Source organism: Phalangium opilio, unplaced genomic scaffold (assembly GCF_054372755.1).
Source record: "Phalangium opilio isolate 3A_F unplaced genomic scaffold, DU_Popi_V2 ptg000048l_1, whole genome shotgun sequence".
NCBI classification, from domain to species: Eukaryota; Metazoa; Arthropoda; class Arachnida; order Opiliones; family Phalangiidae; genus Phalangium; species Phalangium opilio.
In genome coordinates, this window is record NW_028324170.1 from 5,828,381 (window position 1) to 5,844,351 (window position 15,971).

Sequence of the window (15,971 nt, forward strand, 5' to 3'; positions counted from 1 at the left end):
TTGGTTGGTTTAGGTACGATTCAATTTCTCCGCTACATTTCTTTCTCTTGTGTTGCGCGACGATTTCTCATTGAAATTGCTAGCGCCGTTACTTCACGTGTTTACCAAAAGAAGATTGATTTTCAAGATATATTAAAAAGCAACCTTAGTTGCGCCAGAGAATACACGGTTTCTATCTAGAAAATTACCAACTTCTAATGTTGATTTTTTTTTGGTATGTTTACACGAAGAATCTCTCGAAACGACCTGAAATTTTCGAAAAGGGGAAATTATGTTGAAAATGAGAATTTATACCGCCCTCATTTTATTATGGACTTTGCAATTTTAAAGAGGACTAGCTGAGGAATAATTTTTTGTGACTCAATTGCCATTTTAAACATTAATTAATTTAATTATTTTATTGAAGGAATTCGCTTAAAGGAAATCACTACGATAAAGTATTTGTTCTTTTTTAATCGAAAGAGCATATGAAATAATGAATATATCAATTGGAACGACGTTTCTATCTGCTATATTATAGAAGCTACGAGGAATTAAGTTTCCGTAATGGGCACTGCGCGTTAGGCTACTTCGCGAAGCACCCTATTGGACAAATCCGTCAGGTGGTACTAGTCGTCTAATAGGGATAGTCCCACATCGCGGCAGGCGAGGGATTATATCTGTTGAACGAATCCGTCAGGTGGTACTAATTGCATAATAGGGATTGTGACCTTGATGTACTAGAATCCTCAATTCCCGTTGTTTGAGCCATGGTTTTTGTATTCGCAAAGCGCGCCCAGTTCTTCTGTCCCATATGGCTTACAAAATCCATGATTCTTTTCCCAATATTATTCCACGAATTTCTTAGTATTTGTTTATATTAAAATATGAATTTGAAGAGATGGTGGTTTCTCAAACCTAGACTTTAATTTGAAAATTTTTAATAACAAATAACATTCAGAGACGTGGAAAACTGACTAGTTTGAATTTTTCCGCTAGTGACTTTTCCCTCGTTTACAGAAAGCTCTTGTATCGTATTCTCATAAATTTGGCTCTTCTGAAATATCGATCTTTTAGGCCTAATATTTCACCCTTATTCCTTGAAGTCGTCGCAATATGCAATAACTCCAAAGCGAATCTATCAAAGCGTAATTCGCATCTTCCACTTCCAAGGGGAGCTAGTTCCGGTGGGATTATGTTCAATGAAAGAGAATGAATGACAAAGTCTTAGGGGAAGAAGTGTTTGATATATAAGTATTACGTATACATTGTAGCCTCGCATTCATTAGTTTATATTGGGTGAACATAGTATTATACACATATCCTAAGGGCAACGGGTGGCCGTACTCTTTCTCGACGACGTCTTCACTACAAAGTCAATCTTCATGAGGAGGAAAAAAATACTTTCAACTTAAAAAGTTCCTAAGTCGAAGTAAAGACGAGTTGCCATCCCATTGTTGTTATCTTAAGTTTAATTCAATGTTAATACTAGGCTACACAGGACTCAAGAAGGGTTGTTGTATTGGACTCTCCTTTTTGTGTGTCTAGGATTTCATGTTGGTACATAGCGCTTTGTAGGCTTGAGGGGACATTTTCAGGAATGAAATGAAGGGAAGAAAATTGGTAAAATGTGAGGGAAAATTCGGAGTTGGATTTTAGTGGGGAAATTTCATTGGGTTTAATAAAATTGCAGCTTTCAACGTTGCAGCGTTGTGGGTCACAGTATGTCTTAAATCATAACCTGAATTGTTTATTTATAAAAAGTAATATTCATGATAAAATATCCTGTTGTCACTGACAACCTTTGACCCGAGAAAATGGCAAAGAAGACTAAGAAAACAAGATCTACTTGTCTGAATTCAATCACTCACTTCTACCAATATACTTCTACCAGGGCCCATGATATAACCGGGAGCTATAGAAATAGGAAATAAAGTTTTCTATTGCAATATATGTATTGCGAAGGAACTTTTAGATATCGTAAATCATTTAGATATCTGAGGGAGCTATAGCTATAGGTTCAGAGTTGGGGGCGCCAAATACGTCAGCCGTTCGTTTCCCACCAAAACTTTCATTTTTTCCCCCCGCCATATTCCCTTGTATCCCTAAAGGGATATTTCATCTTTGGAAACAAAGGGGACACGGACTTTAACGCAGTCCAATCATGCGTGGTAGGCCAGTGTTACCCTAGCACCCTCTCGCACATCATTTAACAACCCGTAATCAAAGAGAATATATCAAGAGGAGTAGAAGGTTAGAGTAGTAGGTAGGTTTCTTGATCCGGGGGTCACTTGATCGCGTCGTCTGTTTAATAGTCTGCTTGGTAGAGTTTCAATCGTTCTGGGTCTAAGACGAATTTAGTTTTTAAGCAGACGAGATATTCCAGCCAATAAGAGATATAGTGAATTTGCCAATCACGTAAAATACTTTTCTGTTCCTCTTGCTATATTGTCTTTGGCCATAATGGACAGAAGTTGTGTAGTATATTTTTCGAACTTTTCTCATTTGGTATAAATCTCTGTATAGTTGCCCGAGCGAACCTTAGCCTTGTAAGGTTTCGTGAAAAGGAGCCTTGTAGTTGTAGAGCCGAAATTGAAACATAATTTAGTTGTTTCCTTCGTTTTCGGTGACAACTTTCTGGAACTCAGTTCCTAATTCAAACCTCGCCGGAAAGTTTTAAACATTTGTTACTGTATTTCCTATAATTTAACCCTCTTACCAAAAGTTTCTAAAAATCATTTACCGTAAATTTATATTATAAGATAAGGTCCATAAGTTCAACGCTAGTTGTGGTTTCTTAGAGCTAGTCGTGGAGTGACTTACGTGAAACGTAACAAAAGCCGCGTTTACACGGGACAATTTGCAATCGTTTTGAACAGTTTTCGGAAAGGCCTAATTTAGCTTTCTTTCAAAATAGTGATCGTAATTTCTAATGAAAGATATCTACGTTGAACAAGAAAATGTTCCATTTTGACTCTCCAATCTCCATAAAGGTTGAAAACGGTTTCGAAGTGTGTCGTGTAAACTCGGCTTTAAATGTTTCCTTTGACTACAACTTTCTGGAACTCTGTTTCTAATTCGAACTTAAACAGAAAGTTTTAAACATTTGTTAAGATATTTCCTAAAATGTTAACACTGGTACCAAAAGTTTCTAAAATCTCTTACCAAAAGTTTGTAAGATATGTTCCAAAGGTTCGACACTGGTTACTGCGAGTAACGTCATAGGTTCTCGCCTGGTGGGCAACTGTCAAAGGTTAGGTACCAACCATAATAGGGTGGTAAACTTTAAAATCTCGTTAGGCTGAAACAATAGAAAGCACAGCAAATGTTTCACTAATAGAATACATTTTATACACTTATGCTTTTAGTAACTTGGAACTTGACATATTTTGTCTATATAATATTTTTATTATATCTTCATATTTTTACATTACATGTACATAAAATGAAATAACGTTTTATTTTTAATTAATCTTAATTTACGACCAAGCACTTTAAGTTATAATTTATAATTGATATTAATTAAATAATTTAAATTTAAGTAACGGATAAATCAGAGCTGAGGTGAGCCCCTGAATTCCTTAGCTATGATTAACCGACTTTTTAATTTATATATAAAATAAATTCCTACAAAATATTGATCGATAAAACTTGTTTGTTTATTTACAAAACTTTAACTATCACAGTATACCATCAACAAAAATAACATTTTTTTCCAACGATATATTGTATTTTTCATTTAACGTCAATTGTTTACGGGTCACGTGTTTTACAATTTGGCTTAGCGGGTTTCTAATTAGGCTTAGTAATATTGTTATATATGTATTTACAAATGAAAGACAGGCAGCATTGTATGTTTTTATACGTTTGTTTTTATGTGTTTTTAAGTTTTAGTAATTCTGGGGACTTCGTTTTTTTTTTTTGGCTTTTATGTTGATTACAATTCAACGAAATTTATTTCAAATTAGTTATAGTTAGGTCATGTTACGTTTAACATCAACGTTACGTCAAATGCACTCTATTTTCTTTAAATATATACCTCTTAATTATTCATTTGGATATATTTCTCTGTGTTTACGCACTACGCTTCGTCTTTAACAATTTAATTTTCAATTAAAATTTTTTAGAGTATTTGGAAGCGTGATATTTTTATTTAACTCTTCCGTTTAAACAATTTCATTTATAATTAAATCTGACTGGAAAGTAATTACATTTTACCATAGCAGCAATGAAGTCGTTTTAACGTTGTATAAAATGCTCTATCATTATTTTGAGTTAATTTGTTTTGTCCAGACCCACGTTAGAAGAATGTTTGTCATGGGTATTCCTGAACATATTATAAATATATATATGTACATATACACGTCATCGGAATCTCTTATTTTCTTTCCACAGAAAATACATATTCAATTTTAAATTCTGAATCGAACTTGTAAACTTGTTAATTGTTCATTAGAGGTTAAGTAAAATTTTGGGTAGTAACTCTTCATAGTACAGTTTCATTTGTGGAGGTACGTGGGCCATTAACTAAAGAATATCTAGAAGAACCTTCGCGTTTGCTAACCAAATACCCTGTCATGAAAAGGTTTTTGAATGTTTCTCTAAATTGTCGACTCATTCCGCAATAAATGGCGAAGTTTACCGGGTAACTTAGAATAATGAAGAAATTAGTGAAGAGAATGGTAGCGTTGAGGTCATCGTATTCGGCTATGTTTAAGTCGAGGGCGTTTTTCATAACGTGGAGTAAGGTTGTAACGGCCAAGGGTATTTCTACGGCTAGAAACACCGTTACAACGACGATAAGCATTAAGGTGGTGCAGTTGCTATCACGCAGTTTTTTACACTCGTTCTTCTTGTTCTCCTTGAAGAGTCTGTCCCGTTTACGTTGGGCGTTTTGTAACGCGACAAACAGCAAGACATTGAGTATGACGAGAGCCGCGCAAGGTCCAATATGGACGAACAAGATTCGAAAAACGTAGTAACCGCTGTAGTAAATGTTTTCGGTGACGATTTGACTGACCCATCGGGCCGAACTGGCTCGGCATCCCCAACGAACTTCTCCTTTGTACCGGAAACGAACCGAGTCGAATACGCGATCGAAAAAGCGAGTGGATTGATGAATCATTGACAAAACGAAGACCCATATCATAGCTCGCGCCACGCGTGGTACGGTGCACCAAAATCTAGCCGCTGTTGGATGACAAACGTAGATGTATCTCTGAACGGCTAGGACGAGGGTTAACCATATCGAGGCCGTATGGAAGAACGCTGGCAGAATCTCAATCATGCAATGGTAGGCGTAACAAGCGCTGGGCGGGTACAAAACATTGGCGTGGTTGCCCAAAGTGTACATGTAAAAGTACCAAGGTGCCGGGAATACCAGAGTCAAGAGATCCGAGATGGCCATAGTTAAGAGTACCATGTTTGTCGGGGTACGCATGTGCGGTTGAGAGAGTACCACCACGATGAGCGTATTAGCCACGATGGTGATCAGCAGCAGGAAAGGCATGATATAGCCGAACAATGGCATGGCGTACTGGAACGGGAAGTCCTTGGTGACGTTAACCAGACCCGGAACTTCGTAAGCTTCCGGAGTACGATTCGAATCGATCCCAAGAGGAGAGTCGGTGTAGTAACTGACATTCTCGCTCGTGTTAAATATGAGCGTCACTAGGGAACCGCCCGGGAAATCCGAGTTTCCATCCATTCTTGGCTGTTTATTTATCTTAATTAAGCCTAACGAGCTTCCTGCTTCAACTGGCGCTTGACATATTAGCAACGGTACTGTAAAGAAACCTATAAAATATAAATTGACGACGTCATTAAGTATTTAAGTAACAAAGCTCCAAGTTGTCTAAACTTCAACTTTGAGCGAACGAGCTAAACTTAAACCTCTAAGAAAAATTATTACTGTTCAACTGCGCAAGTAACGTAATAACAAAAGGTATGGCTTTTCTCATTGCTACCAAAGTTTTGACAAAGAACCAATCGGTCGGCGAAAACCTTGTTTCACTAGTAAACTTGCCATCATTAACGTATAGTGCCACACTTATTGTTGTTACCTTACTTAAAGAGAGAGAAAAGCTATTTTCTCGCTCGCTTAGATTAAAAACTACTTAAATATTCAAAGTATTGTCAAGGTTTAGTTCCCATACTTTTTGTATAGAGCAAGTCTGGTCACTTCCTTTTTTTATAATCCCCCAAAGAAAGGATTCAGGGGAGATGTACACGATTAGCCTGACAGTTTCCCTAGCTACTTAAGGCAACTGATCCCTCCCGCCTTTCATTAAGCCTTGCCATACTTGCTCGCTACACCGTAAACACTCAACGTAAAGAAAAAACGTGACTTCCTTTGGAGTCTGGACTTCCCTCCGTTTTGAGACAGAGGAGATAAGACTATCTTATTCCTTACCTCGGGTAGGACTACCCAGAGACGTTCACGTATCCCACTTAATCTCTAGAGTAAGGATGGGCGGGGAAGTGAAAAAGAAACTATTATAAGTTTATCGTCTAATCCACAGATGAAAAGAAAAATGCAAAATATTAAAGGGAATTCTCTGGAAAGCGTTTGTGAAAGATTAAGGTGCTCATCGCATTAGCGCTAAATATTTCCGACTTGTAGAATATCGTTGTATAGAAGCAACTTTGCGCAACCCGACAGTGCAGTGAGCTTTAAATTTTCGAGTGACCTTGAAATACCAGAAAAAAAATAAGAATTTCATTTACTCTCCCTTCCTCGTGCTGTGAAAATTATAATCACATGTATTCAGTGTTTTGTTTTTATTACACGGTGAGCATAGGATAATACATCTCATTTACATTTATTCCCTCCTCCTCCACCAAGCATCTCGACCTTGAAATACCAGAAAATAAAATCAGATATTCATTTACGTCCTCCGCATAGTCGCTGTAATAGGTACTCGGGTTGAGACACTGAATATGTCGCGAGTGTATAACGAATTAAGGACAGGGAATTTGAGAGAAACGTGTAATTTTATATTTCCAATTAATTAGCCAATTAGGAATTGCAATTAAAGTCAATCCCCTTGTAGCAACGTGATAAGTAATTAATGCCAAAGCAAAAAGAAAATATAAAACCAACTGTTAGTCCAATGAATTACGAAATTGGGTGGATGTAATTATAGCGGCTGTCATTTACGCGGTATTTAATTAAATCCCAGTATCTAAAAGGAATCGGATATTTGCCAAATTATACAATTTTAACAGAAAGGGTACGGTTTTAACTTCTACATATTTCAGAAAATCGTTTATTTGTTGTTTTGTTCCTTATGTAAAATCACAATTCGTTAATTAATTTCTGAATTTGACCAAACCGCATATTTGATATCGGTAACACTAAGGGGAAGGTTCACTAGAAGTGGTTTGGGAATTGAGTTCTTGAAGATTGAGCCAGTGGAGTCTTAATGCCATTAGGCGTATTAACAACGTCCAATTCTATGATGAGCCCCTAATTAAGCATCGCTTCATTGAATTTGAAAGTTATTTTCCAAAAATAATAACATCATCATACAGATACTTCATACGGGTGGGTCCAAAGACTAAATAGCATTCAGTTGAAACGTGAATGCGTAATTCTTTCGCGGTTTGTAGTGCCACAAAGGCTCGAGAAACGCCGGGTAGGTTAGAACTAGATCTTAATAAAGCGATACTTCAGAGATCATCAAATCTGGCAACAGGAACAAATCCCAACGACCATAATCGAAATTTACTTAAGCCTAACCAAGTGAGAATTGTGGCCGACGCACTACTTAATAAGATCACCTCTTTCAATCTCTCCTCTCTTGGTTGGCAATTATTGGATTGGATTCTAACAAACCAGAGAACAGAGCAGACGAAGTGATGGTAGAACGGTCACCGAGTTCAACCTTGGGTGTTAACGCTTCATTGTCGTCTAGCTTCTAACAAATAGCACTAGCCTTATTAGAATGTATTTCATTCGGGATGTTAAGCCTAATCCACGGGCTTAAGTTGATTGATTGAACCCTGTAACCCTATTGCAGCCGAAAGAGCGAGACACTTAAATCTGTAGGTCACTTAGTATATCGCTTTGACAGCGCTAAGCTTATAAAACATGATTTATAAGTGCAGATAGTCCTGACTGACTGACTGAGTGACAATCAATGCGTATTACACATTTTAGGAAGCTGAAATTTTGCAGGAACGTTATACTTTTAAGTAGTAGGCATAAATTAATAAATATTTTTCGAAACGGCGCCCATCTTGAAATTTGGCGACTAGAATAAGGTATGAAGAAGTGAAGGCAAGAGGTAAGAGCAAGCCCACCGTTTGTTAGTGTTGATAAAGAGCTCCCGCAAGCCTCTGGTGGCGCCCATTAATAACCTTTGTTGACCTTTTTCGGCGATTCATTTTAAAGTCAGTGCGGTATTTGTCACATATTAGTTTAGTTTACTATTTACAAAGTACAGCGTCGCGCTACTGGCGGGTACTTAATTATCTGAAACTGTAGTTGGTCCACTCTGGCAGGTTGAATGTACGAAAAAAGGACAGGCGTTCCCAAAACTCTTAATGTCTTATAAAATGGCTTTCTTTATCTACTGTATTCACCGAAGCTATATGAACAAAGCTACTCTAGGTCGAAACAATGAAACAGTTAGGAAAACAAATAATAATTAGGCCCTAAGCTCAAAGTTGTATGGAGTGGAGCAAAACAAATAGCTTAATGATACGGGTACCTTTTCCGTTACTTTAATGCGTGTTAAGTTTACTTTTCAAGTTATACGCTGTTATACTTTCGGGTCAATGAGGTGGAATACGCATTTGAATTATCGTGGTCAAAATGAGATTGTAAATGTTATTCTATTTTATAGCACGTACTCTTGTCGATGAGTTTTATCAGTTAAGGCACAGGCACAGGGAAAATGAAATAGAACCTGAACAATTTTTAATCGCTTATTATTGATAAACTAAAAACAAACCCATTATTAAAACTTTCCAATAATAATATGTTTATTCAAAATAAATTTTGCACTTTTTAAAAGTTGACGTGCCAAGTCTAATGCCAATTTTTGATAAGCGAAGCGTTGTTTAGTAACAAACCGAATTAAATAATTCTAATTGGCGATCACGAGAGTAATAAGCGTGCTATCAGATAAAAGCGTCACGTGGTGTTGCGGTGGTTTATAAATCAAAACCGTCTATAGGCTGTAGACAACCTCTGTATTAAATGGGTTGAACCATGGTTGAACGTGTAATTAATCAATGTTATACCATAAAAATGTTTTTTATTTACATTTCTGGCCGCCATTTTTCAAGATGTCAGTGAATTATAAAAATCTTTCTTACGATGTATCTAATAATTAAGAGTAACGTCCCTGAAAAATTTCTGCGTCTTAAGCGGTTTTGGCTGGGTGTTGATTATCAATCAATCAGTCAGAACTTACTTAAATATTGAAAACTTCTAGTTAATTTACTTTCACAATGAAGCTATAACGCGTGCACCACTTTTGTACAGGTTTGTTGGCAGTCACTGGGTAGCGTGTAAGATTTGTCTCTACCTTGATTGTAGGAATAAATTAGGGAATCATGCAAATGAGAATGAATTCGAGAAACAATTTTCCTAATAGAGTCTGGAAAGCCACGAGCCAAGGGCTAAAGGGGATCAACGGATTGCTATACTATTCTATAGCTATTAACTCAGTAAAAAAAGACTCGCCAATTCGTAACACCCGTGTTTAACCTGTAATAAAACCTTTATGTATAGAACGCGTGCCCCTAACTAAACTATGGCGCTTTTCACAATGACTACTAAAGCTACTATTTAGCAATAATAAAAGCATTTATTGTAGTTCACCAGATTTTGAAATTATAAATAGGTTTTGGGCAACTCTTAAAAATGAATGAGAAATTTCTTTGTTTATATCAAGAAGTGATATCTAGTTTACTAGGGAGAAGCTATAAATTCGCCACATTTCTAGCTTAATTTCCAGTCCAAACGTAGGCCCGGTGTTAATCCCAGCCTCTAAATTACAACCAGCATCTCATTGGTTCTTTAAAACTCACGTCAGCGCGACGCGAATGACGAAAATTACGTACTCTCCACTGAGGAGAGGCGAAATAGCTCGGTCTCCTTTTACGTCCCACTTTGTATTTTGAAAGGGGGACTGAGACTATGGCGCGCGAATACTTAGGTATCTTATACCTTCTCCCTAGTAAACTAGATATCGCTTCTTGTTTATATATAAGCATCTAGTTACTTATTCTAAAGTTCTCGCCGAAAAGTTTCTCCTCGTCACAAACTGAAGTGACCACCTTGGGGAAAAGCCGAAAAGAGGACAGTTTTAGGTTAGGTGATAAGCATATCATACCACCCGGATGGTATATGGTTGCGTTTTGTTAAGAGGGAGGTCAGAACGTCACTGGTCAGGTGCCAGTCTTCTAGCCACTAAATTTATCTGAAATATCTCAGACCGCATGCAAATTCGCCCCTTCATAACACAGACCCAAAAATAGTAACAGATATCGGTGAAATCGTCAAGCAGCCTTAGTAATCGCAAAATCTACTTTATTTCTAAAGTCATATAGCGCAAAACATCCATCCAAATAAAAACACCGCCGGAGTAGAAAAATCTATTACGTTGTCAACTATTGATATCTATAGCTTTCGAAGCATTGTATTTGCATTACAAAGACATCAACTCTCGTATGCTAGACAAAAACCATAAATTTTCGCTTCTAGACTGAAGAATGGAGGTGAAAAATTGAATTCTGGGAAGTTTTAAAGCCCCCTTCCTCCCATCGTGTTCTGACATATTTTACACGATATATAAGCCATGCACAGAAGACTTAGAAGAAGCGAATCGACCGTCTTCTTTCTCTTAAACTTCAATTCAATTTGATCAAAGACTTCTAAGGTAACTCAATATTGCAAGAGGAAATATTTGCCCAACGTGCCGCGAAGGAAATTGAATTCCAGTGCCGTTATTCGTTACACCACGAAACCTTTAAAAATATTTCATTGGGGTTTATTTTATTAAGAGTTGTAGACCTAATTACCTAATTGGAGTTTATAACTTACTGCCCAGTGGATAGATATATGTTCGTTAAGCCTTGATTTCGATGTCTGGAGGGATTTTACGTAATCACGCGCGTTGTTAATACGGTGGTGAGGATTATATGTTAAAGTATAGCTAGAAGTAAATAATACTTCTCTTCGAGAGAAGTGTACCACAAAGCGGAGTAATTGTAACATGATTCTCCCCAACATCCCTTAACATTTGTCAGAGTCACGTACGCGATAAATAATTTCCTCATCATTAGTCTATTAGAGCTTAACTATTTGCCAAGACGCATGTGCTTGTGGATTTTTTTCCAACGTCAAGACAATCAAGGTTCGTGGGTTGATTGCTGAGGATTTGGTACCAAGCAGTCATAGAATTCAACCCAGAAAGGTGCGATGCCCATCTGAAGATTGATGAGCGGGAACGCAAACAAAAAGGTGCATGAGTAACTAAAGTATTAAGAGGATACAGAGTGTCATCCTTCTTCTATTATCCCCTTCTGGTATACCTAAGATACCCAGCCTTGCCCGGGTGTTTTCATGGATTGTAATCCGGCAAGAGTCTCATGTCTATGTAAATAGTCTTTTGGGCTTACCCGTATTTCAGCGTGAAGTGAAAAGGTTATTTAGAAAATAATATAACGACACTTTATTAGGAGGTCGTTCTTAACCGACTTAATGACTATAGGGGTTACCTTGATAAACTTAACCAAACCACACCTAAAACCATACTGATATCAATTAAGCAGTTTGGTCAAATTCGGAAATTGACTGTGCATAAAGAACAGAGTTATGACTGAGTACAATGTCAAGTTACGTAACATAATTAACAAAGTGTAAGAGACACGAATAATTTTGTTAATTACGATTTATTTTAAATTTGTTTTAGAAGTCAGGAAATTTTACATTGGTTCGGTAATTTATATAAAGTGTTAGCAAAAACTAAAATATTTATAATTCAATGGTACTTTTCTAGAAGTGATAGTGACAAAACGACCAAAGTCCCGGGGAGGGAGAGCTGTTCAAATATGTGACAACCCTGGAATAACGCGACTTGGAAATTCTCAGTCTCACTTTTCGCGTGTGTTAAGTGAAGAGATTTAATTAACTAGCGCCTTTCCTTATTTGGAACTCATATTCAATGACGTAACGAGCCAGACGGTAAAGGGTTGCGTTAATTCCAAGGTCATTGTTTGTACCATATACCCTGGACTACTTGAAAGCCCCGCAAGGTGCCAGTCACTCGGCGTATTTGGTGTACCTTTAAGCTATACCTTCCTACCTACCTCAACGTGAGCGTGGTTAACCCCCTCTAACTTTCAAAACATTAAACATTAAACATTAAATTCAAAAACGCATGCGTGTAACGAAACAAAGTGCTTTTCATACACCTGTTGAGTGAATCCGGTTATGATAGAGTTTGGTAAAAGCACAGAGTACCTACCTACACTTGTTTGTTAATCTCCTGGCTGATTTGATACCCTTGTCAGAAATTTAACCAATCAACGACATCATCGGGTGGAAAAAACTAGTCTGGTACAAAATTTGACGGCGGATTTAGAAATAAGTTCTCTTAGCTTTTAAACATGGTTCGATTAAATTTTATTCTTTTTCGTCTCGAATGAGTTTCGCATTGGTACGCGCGAGCCTGCTGTCTTCTCCGAGTGAAGCTTTGTCTCGAACTGGATTCACCTCTCCTATCTAAGCCTGTGCTTCCCAGATTGGCCACTCTAGTTTAAGAGGCGCTCCAATACCAAATTCGGGACAAAAATCTTCCGGAGAAGAGCGTTGCCATGGTGATTCGGATTCTCTATAGCTAAAATCGACTTAAACCTATTTTAAGGCTAGCTTGCGCCATTCTCGTGGTTCTCAAATACTATATATTTTTAACTCGACTTCTTAGTTCGTTAGTTAAGGGTTAATCATTCGAAGATAACTTTCAACAGCTCCATTTTTACTAATAAACCGTTGATAGATTTAGCATTTTGAATAGAGTAACGTAGTTATGATATAAAATTAATTTTATAAATACTAAAGAACGGTGTTTCCCTTTTTGGGAGAACAATATGATATTATAGACTGTGTTAGAACAAGGAGGAAGTGAAATCATTTGTAGACAAATAATAGACTTAGAACTTTAACATGACATACTCGTTTTTCAGCAACGTATTATACCATTTTCACTATAAACCTTATTGCATAGCGGGAATGTTTTAGAATGGGTTTGGTTGAGTCCCTCAAGGTTGGGTCTCCGAACCCGCCTAGCCATTAAGCCTGTTAAGAAGTCCTATTCTTACCTTTAAAAATAACTCCTAATTTAGCATCGCATTATTGAATTTAAAAATTGTAAGAAAGTGTCAGTTTCTAAACGAAACATCACGAGGTTCGGCCCAAGAATCTTTAGTGTTTATTCTCTACAGAGACAGGAAACTCTTCCTGGTTTCCAGTCCCTTAAACCATCCGTTCTTTTGCGTTTGAACCATGCCGCCATATTTTAATATATACTTTATATACATCTTACTTTTTCTTTAAGACTTGGCTTAGATAGTTTTCAAGGCTGTATATATACTGTATATTTGAAACATCTTTGGGGAAAAACCAACTTTTTCCATTTGGCGCGTATCTCCGTAATCCTTTTTCCTTGGTCCTTGTTTGGTATGTGACTAGCTTAACTTAACACGGAATCTTATTTTACCTATAGAGATAGGTTGGCTTCTCAAATAACCTTCTCACGTAAATTAAAAACAATCCTCTATAAACTTAAGCTGTCTTGTTACCCAAACTTTTTTCCACCTCTGGTAAGAATCCCACCGGATGTTGTTAGGTAGCGCATATAAAACAGCTAAAACCTTTCTGACCTTCGAAACATTTCCCTAATGGTTTAATACAGAGAGAATATGGCGAGAGGAGTAGAAGCTTCAATTTGAGAGAGTGATGTTTCCATAAGTATGACACTACCAATGCTTCGTAATGCTAGAGACTTACAGCTCGAGCTAGTTCGAGAACGACAAGCAAGAATGGTCTTCACTCTGTTTTGCAGTCCATCTTCCTATTTAGTCTGTACTAAGCCTTTGTCAGTGCCGCACCATGCAGAAGTCGCTTTACGAGAATCTATGACCTACGTTACTTCATGGCAAGCTCTCAGTAATCAGTGACATTAAACTTATGGAACATATCTTATGAACGCGTGGTAACACTAGAGGAAGGTTCACGAGAAATGGTTTGATGGTTGAGTTCTCCATAATGTCGGAACGGAGGCGAACTACTAGCTATTAACGCTGTTAAGAAGCATGGTTTTATTGAATTTTAAAGTTGTAAAAAAACTGAAAAGAAACATCGTCCAGATGTTGCATACGGGGCTAAAGACTATTTAATGTTTAGAGTCTACGTAGGAAACTCTATACGCTGCAAATTGATACCCACCATAAACACCCAGGCAACACCGTAAGCTTAGCTACTTTTAAATTTTTTCAAACTGAACTGATGTATGTTTGCCTTTCTCTAAAACTCTAACAATGCGTTGGCAAAGGCTAACTTAACTTTCTATTCCTCTTGCTATATTTACTTTGCTTAAAATAGACCGACGTTATCAGCGCTGGAGACTTACGAACAATTACTCGTTTGTTACGCCTCTTCCAAATTAACCAATTAGCTAAGTAGGTTTGGGATCCGAGTGGACGTTGAGAAATGAATATTGCATTATTTGTTCCTCAAAGAAATTGCAAACACAGCGATATTTGTCGATTAGAAATAATACCCAAGAGACGCGTTGCACGGTAACAACAAAAAAATTTATTGACTGCGTGTTGATCCTGGGAAACTCAATTTTGAGAATGATAGGGAACCGAAACTTGGGGAATCTAACCAACTTGATCAAAGAGCGTTCCTCGGAAAGAGTTTGCGTTGCTCGGTTACGTTCATGGAAGGAAATGTTTCAATTTGATTAAGGTTCCATCCCACAACAAACTCCGTGTTTTTCCCCAATATCTGAATTAAGTTGGTGCACGTATTTATATTTTAAAAGATTAATCAAATTTAAATTACATCGCGTTCCAACCCTCGATGTTCGTCAGAGATCCCCCTGGAGATATGACACAGAATTTTCCAAATTTTCCAGAGACTTTAGGTCTACGCTGCGCTCAACAGAGACTGGCTTCTAGCGGAAAAAAAAGTGTCTCTAAAAACCTATTCGTCGAAAAGCGACACCTGGAAGACGGGAGTAGCGTAATATATTTGTGACGTCAAAAACGCGGGGAAAAATGTGTTACTGACTTAAGAATTTCGTTGATGACGTAATATTGAAACTCCCGACTGTTAGATGGTACTGCAATCTGTCTCAAAATAATATGGCAATGTGTGTCGTCATAAAGTTGCTTACCCCTTTTTTACACTGAAAAGGTCTATTCAGTTTTCTGACTTTACGGATATATGAAGAAACCAATCTCTATTCGGTGCAGTCAGCGTAAATCGAAAATCCCTGATATATAAGATATTGCAAGTGCGAAGATAGTACGTGAATTTTTTATGTGGCCATCGGACGATTTTACCTTCCCCGTTTTCGGAGAGTTGTTCTGTCAAGGCTACGGATCGTGACCATCGACAGGGAACGTCAGCCCACTAACAAAGATATACATCGCTCACCAGGTAGGTTACGTCAGCCTGTATTACAAAATCGTCGCACTCAAGTACTGCGCAAAGCCGATGTCGTGTCACTCTCACTTTAATCAACAACAGGGAGCTTACTAAATTACATTTGATCCTTTAACGTCCTGATGCTCGTGGGTGGTAAAATATTAAATAGGTTCGGAACAAAAAAAAAAGATACGGACTTTTTTTTGCGAGATTCCAAACGGTCGGTTAGTCGCGTCCTTTTATAATGTCCCTTTAGTAACTTTTTCCGAGTTCAGATTTGAAGTTGCGTTCACACAATGAATTATTGATACGCTGTCTAAGC

General features: G+C 37.4%; 1 protein-coding gene across 1 annotated transcript; it reads right to left on the reverse strand.

Annotated features, from left to right (window-relative positions):
* Positions 1-3,373: 3,373 nt before the first annotated feature.
* Positions 3,374-12,686, reverse strand: LOC149673984 (sex peptide receptor-like). The gene is made up of 2 exons (XM_089839810.1): positions 12,462-12,686; positions 3,374-5,775 (listed from the first exon to the last, which is right to left on the reverse strand). The coding sequence occupies exon 2, from the start codon at positions 5,684-5,686 to the stop codon at positions 4,466-4,468; it is 1,221 nt and encodes a 406-aa protein (XP_089695936.1). The 5' UTR covers positions 5,687-5,775; positions 12,462-12,686; the 3' UTR covers positions 3,374-4,465.
* Between the last annotated feature and the right edge of the window lie 3,285 nt (positions 12,687-15,971).

Excerpts from the sequence above, each read along its gene's own strand:
- LOC149673984 (XM_089839810.1), bottom strand. The coding sequence starts at position 5,686 with ATGGATGGAAACTCGGATTTCCCGGGCGGTTCCCTAGTGACGCTCATA.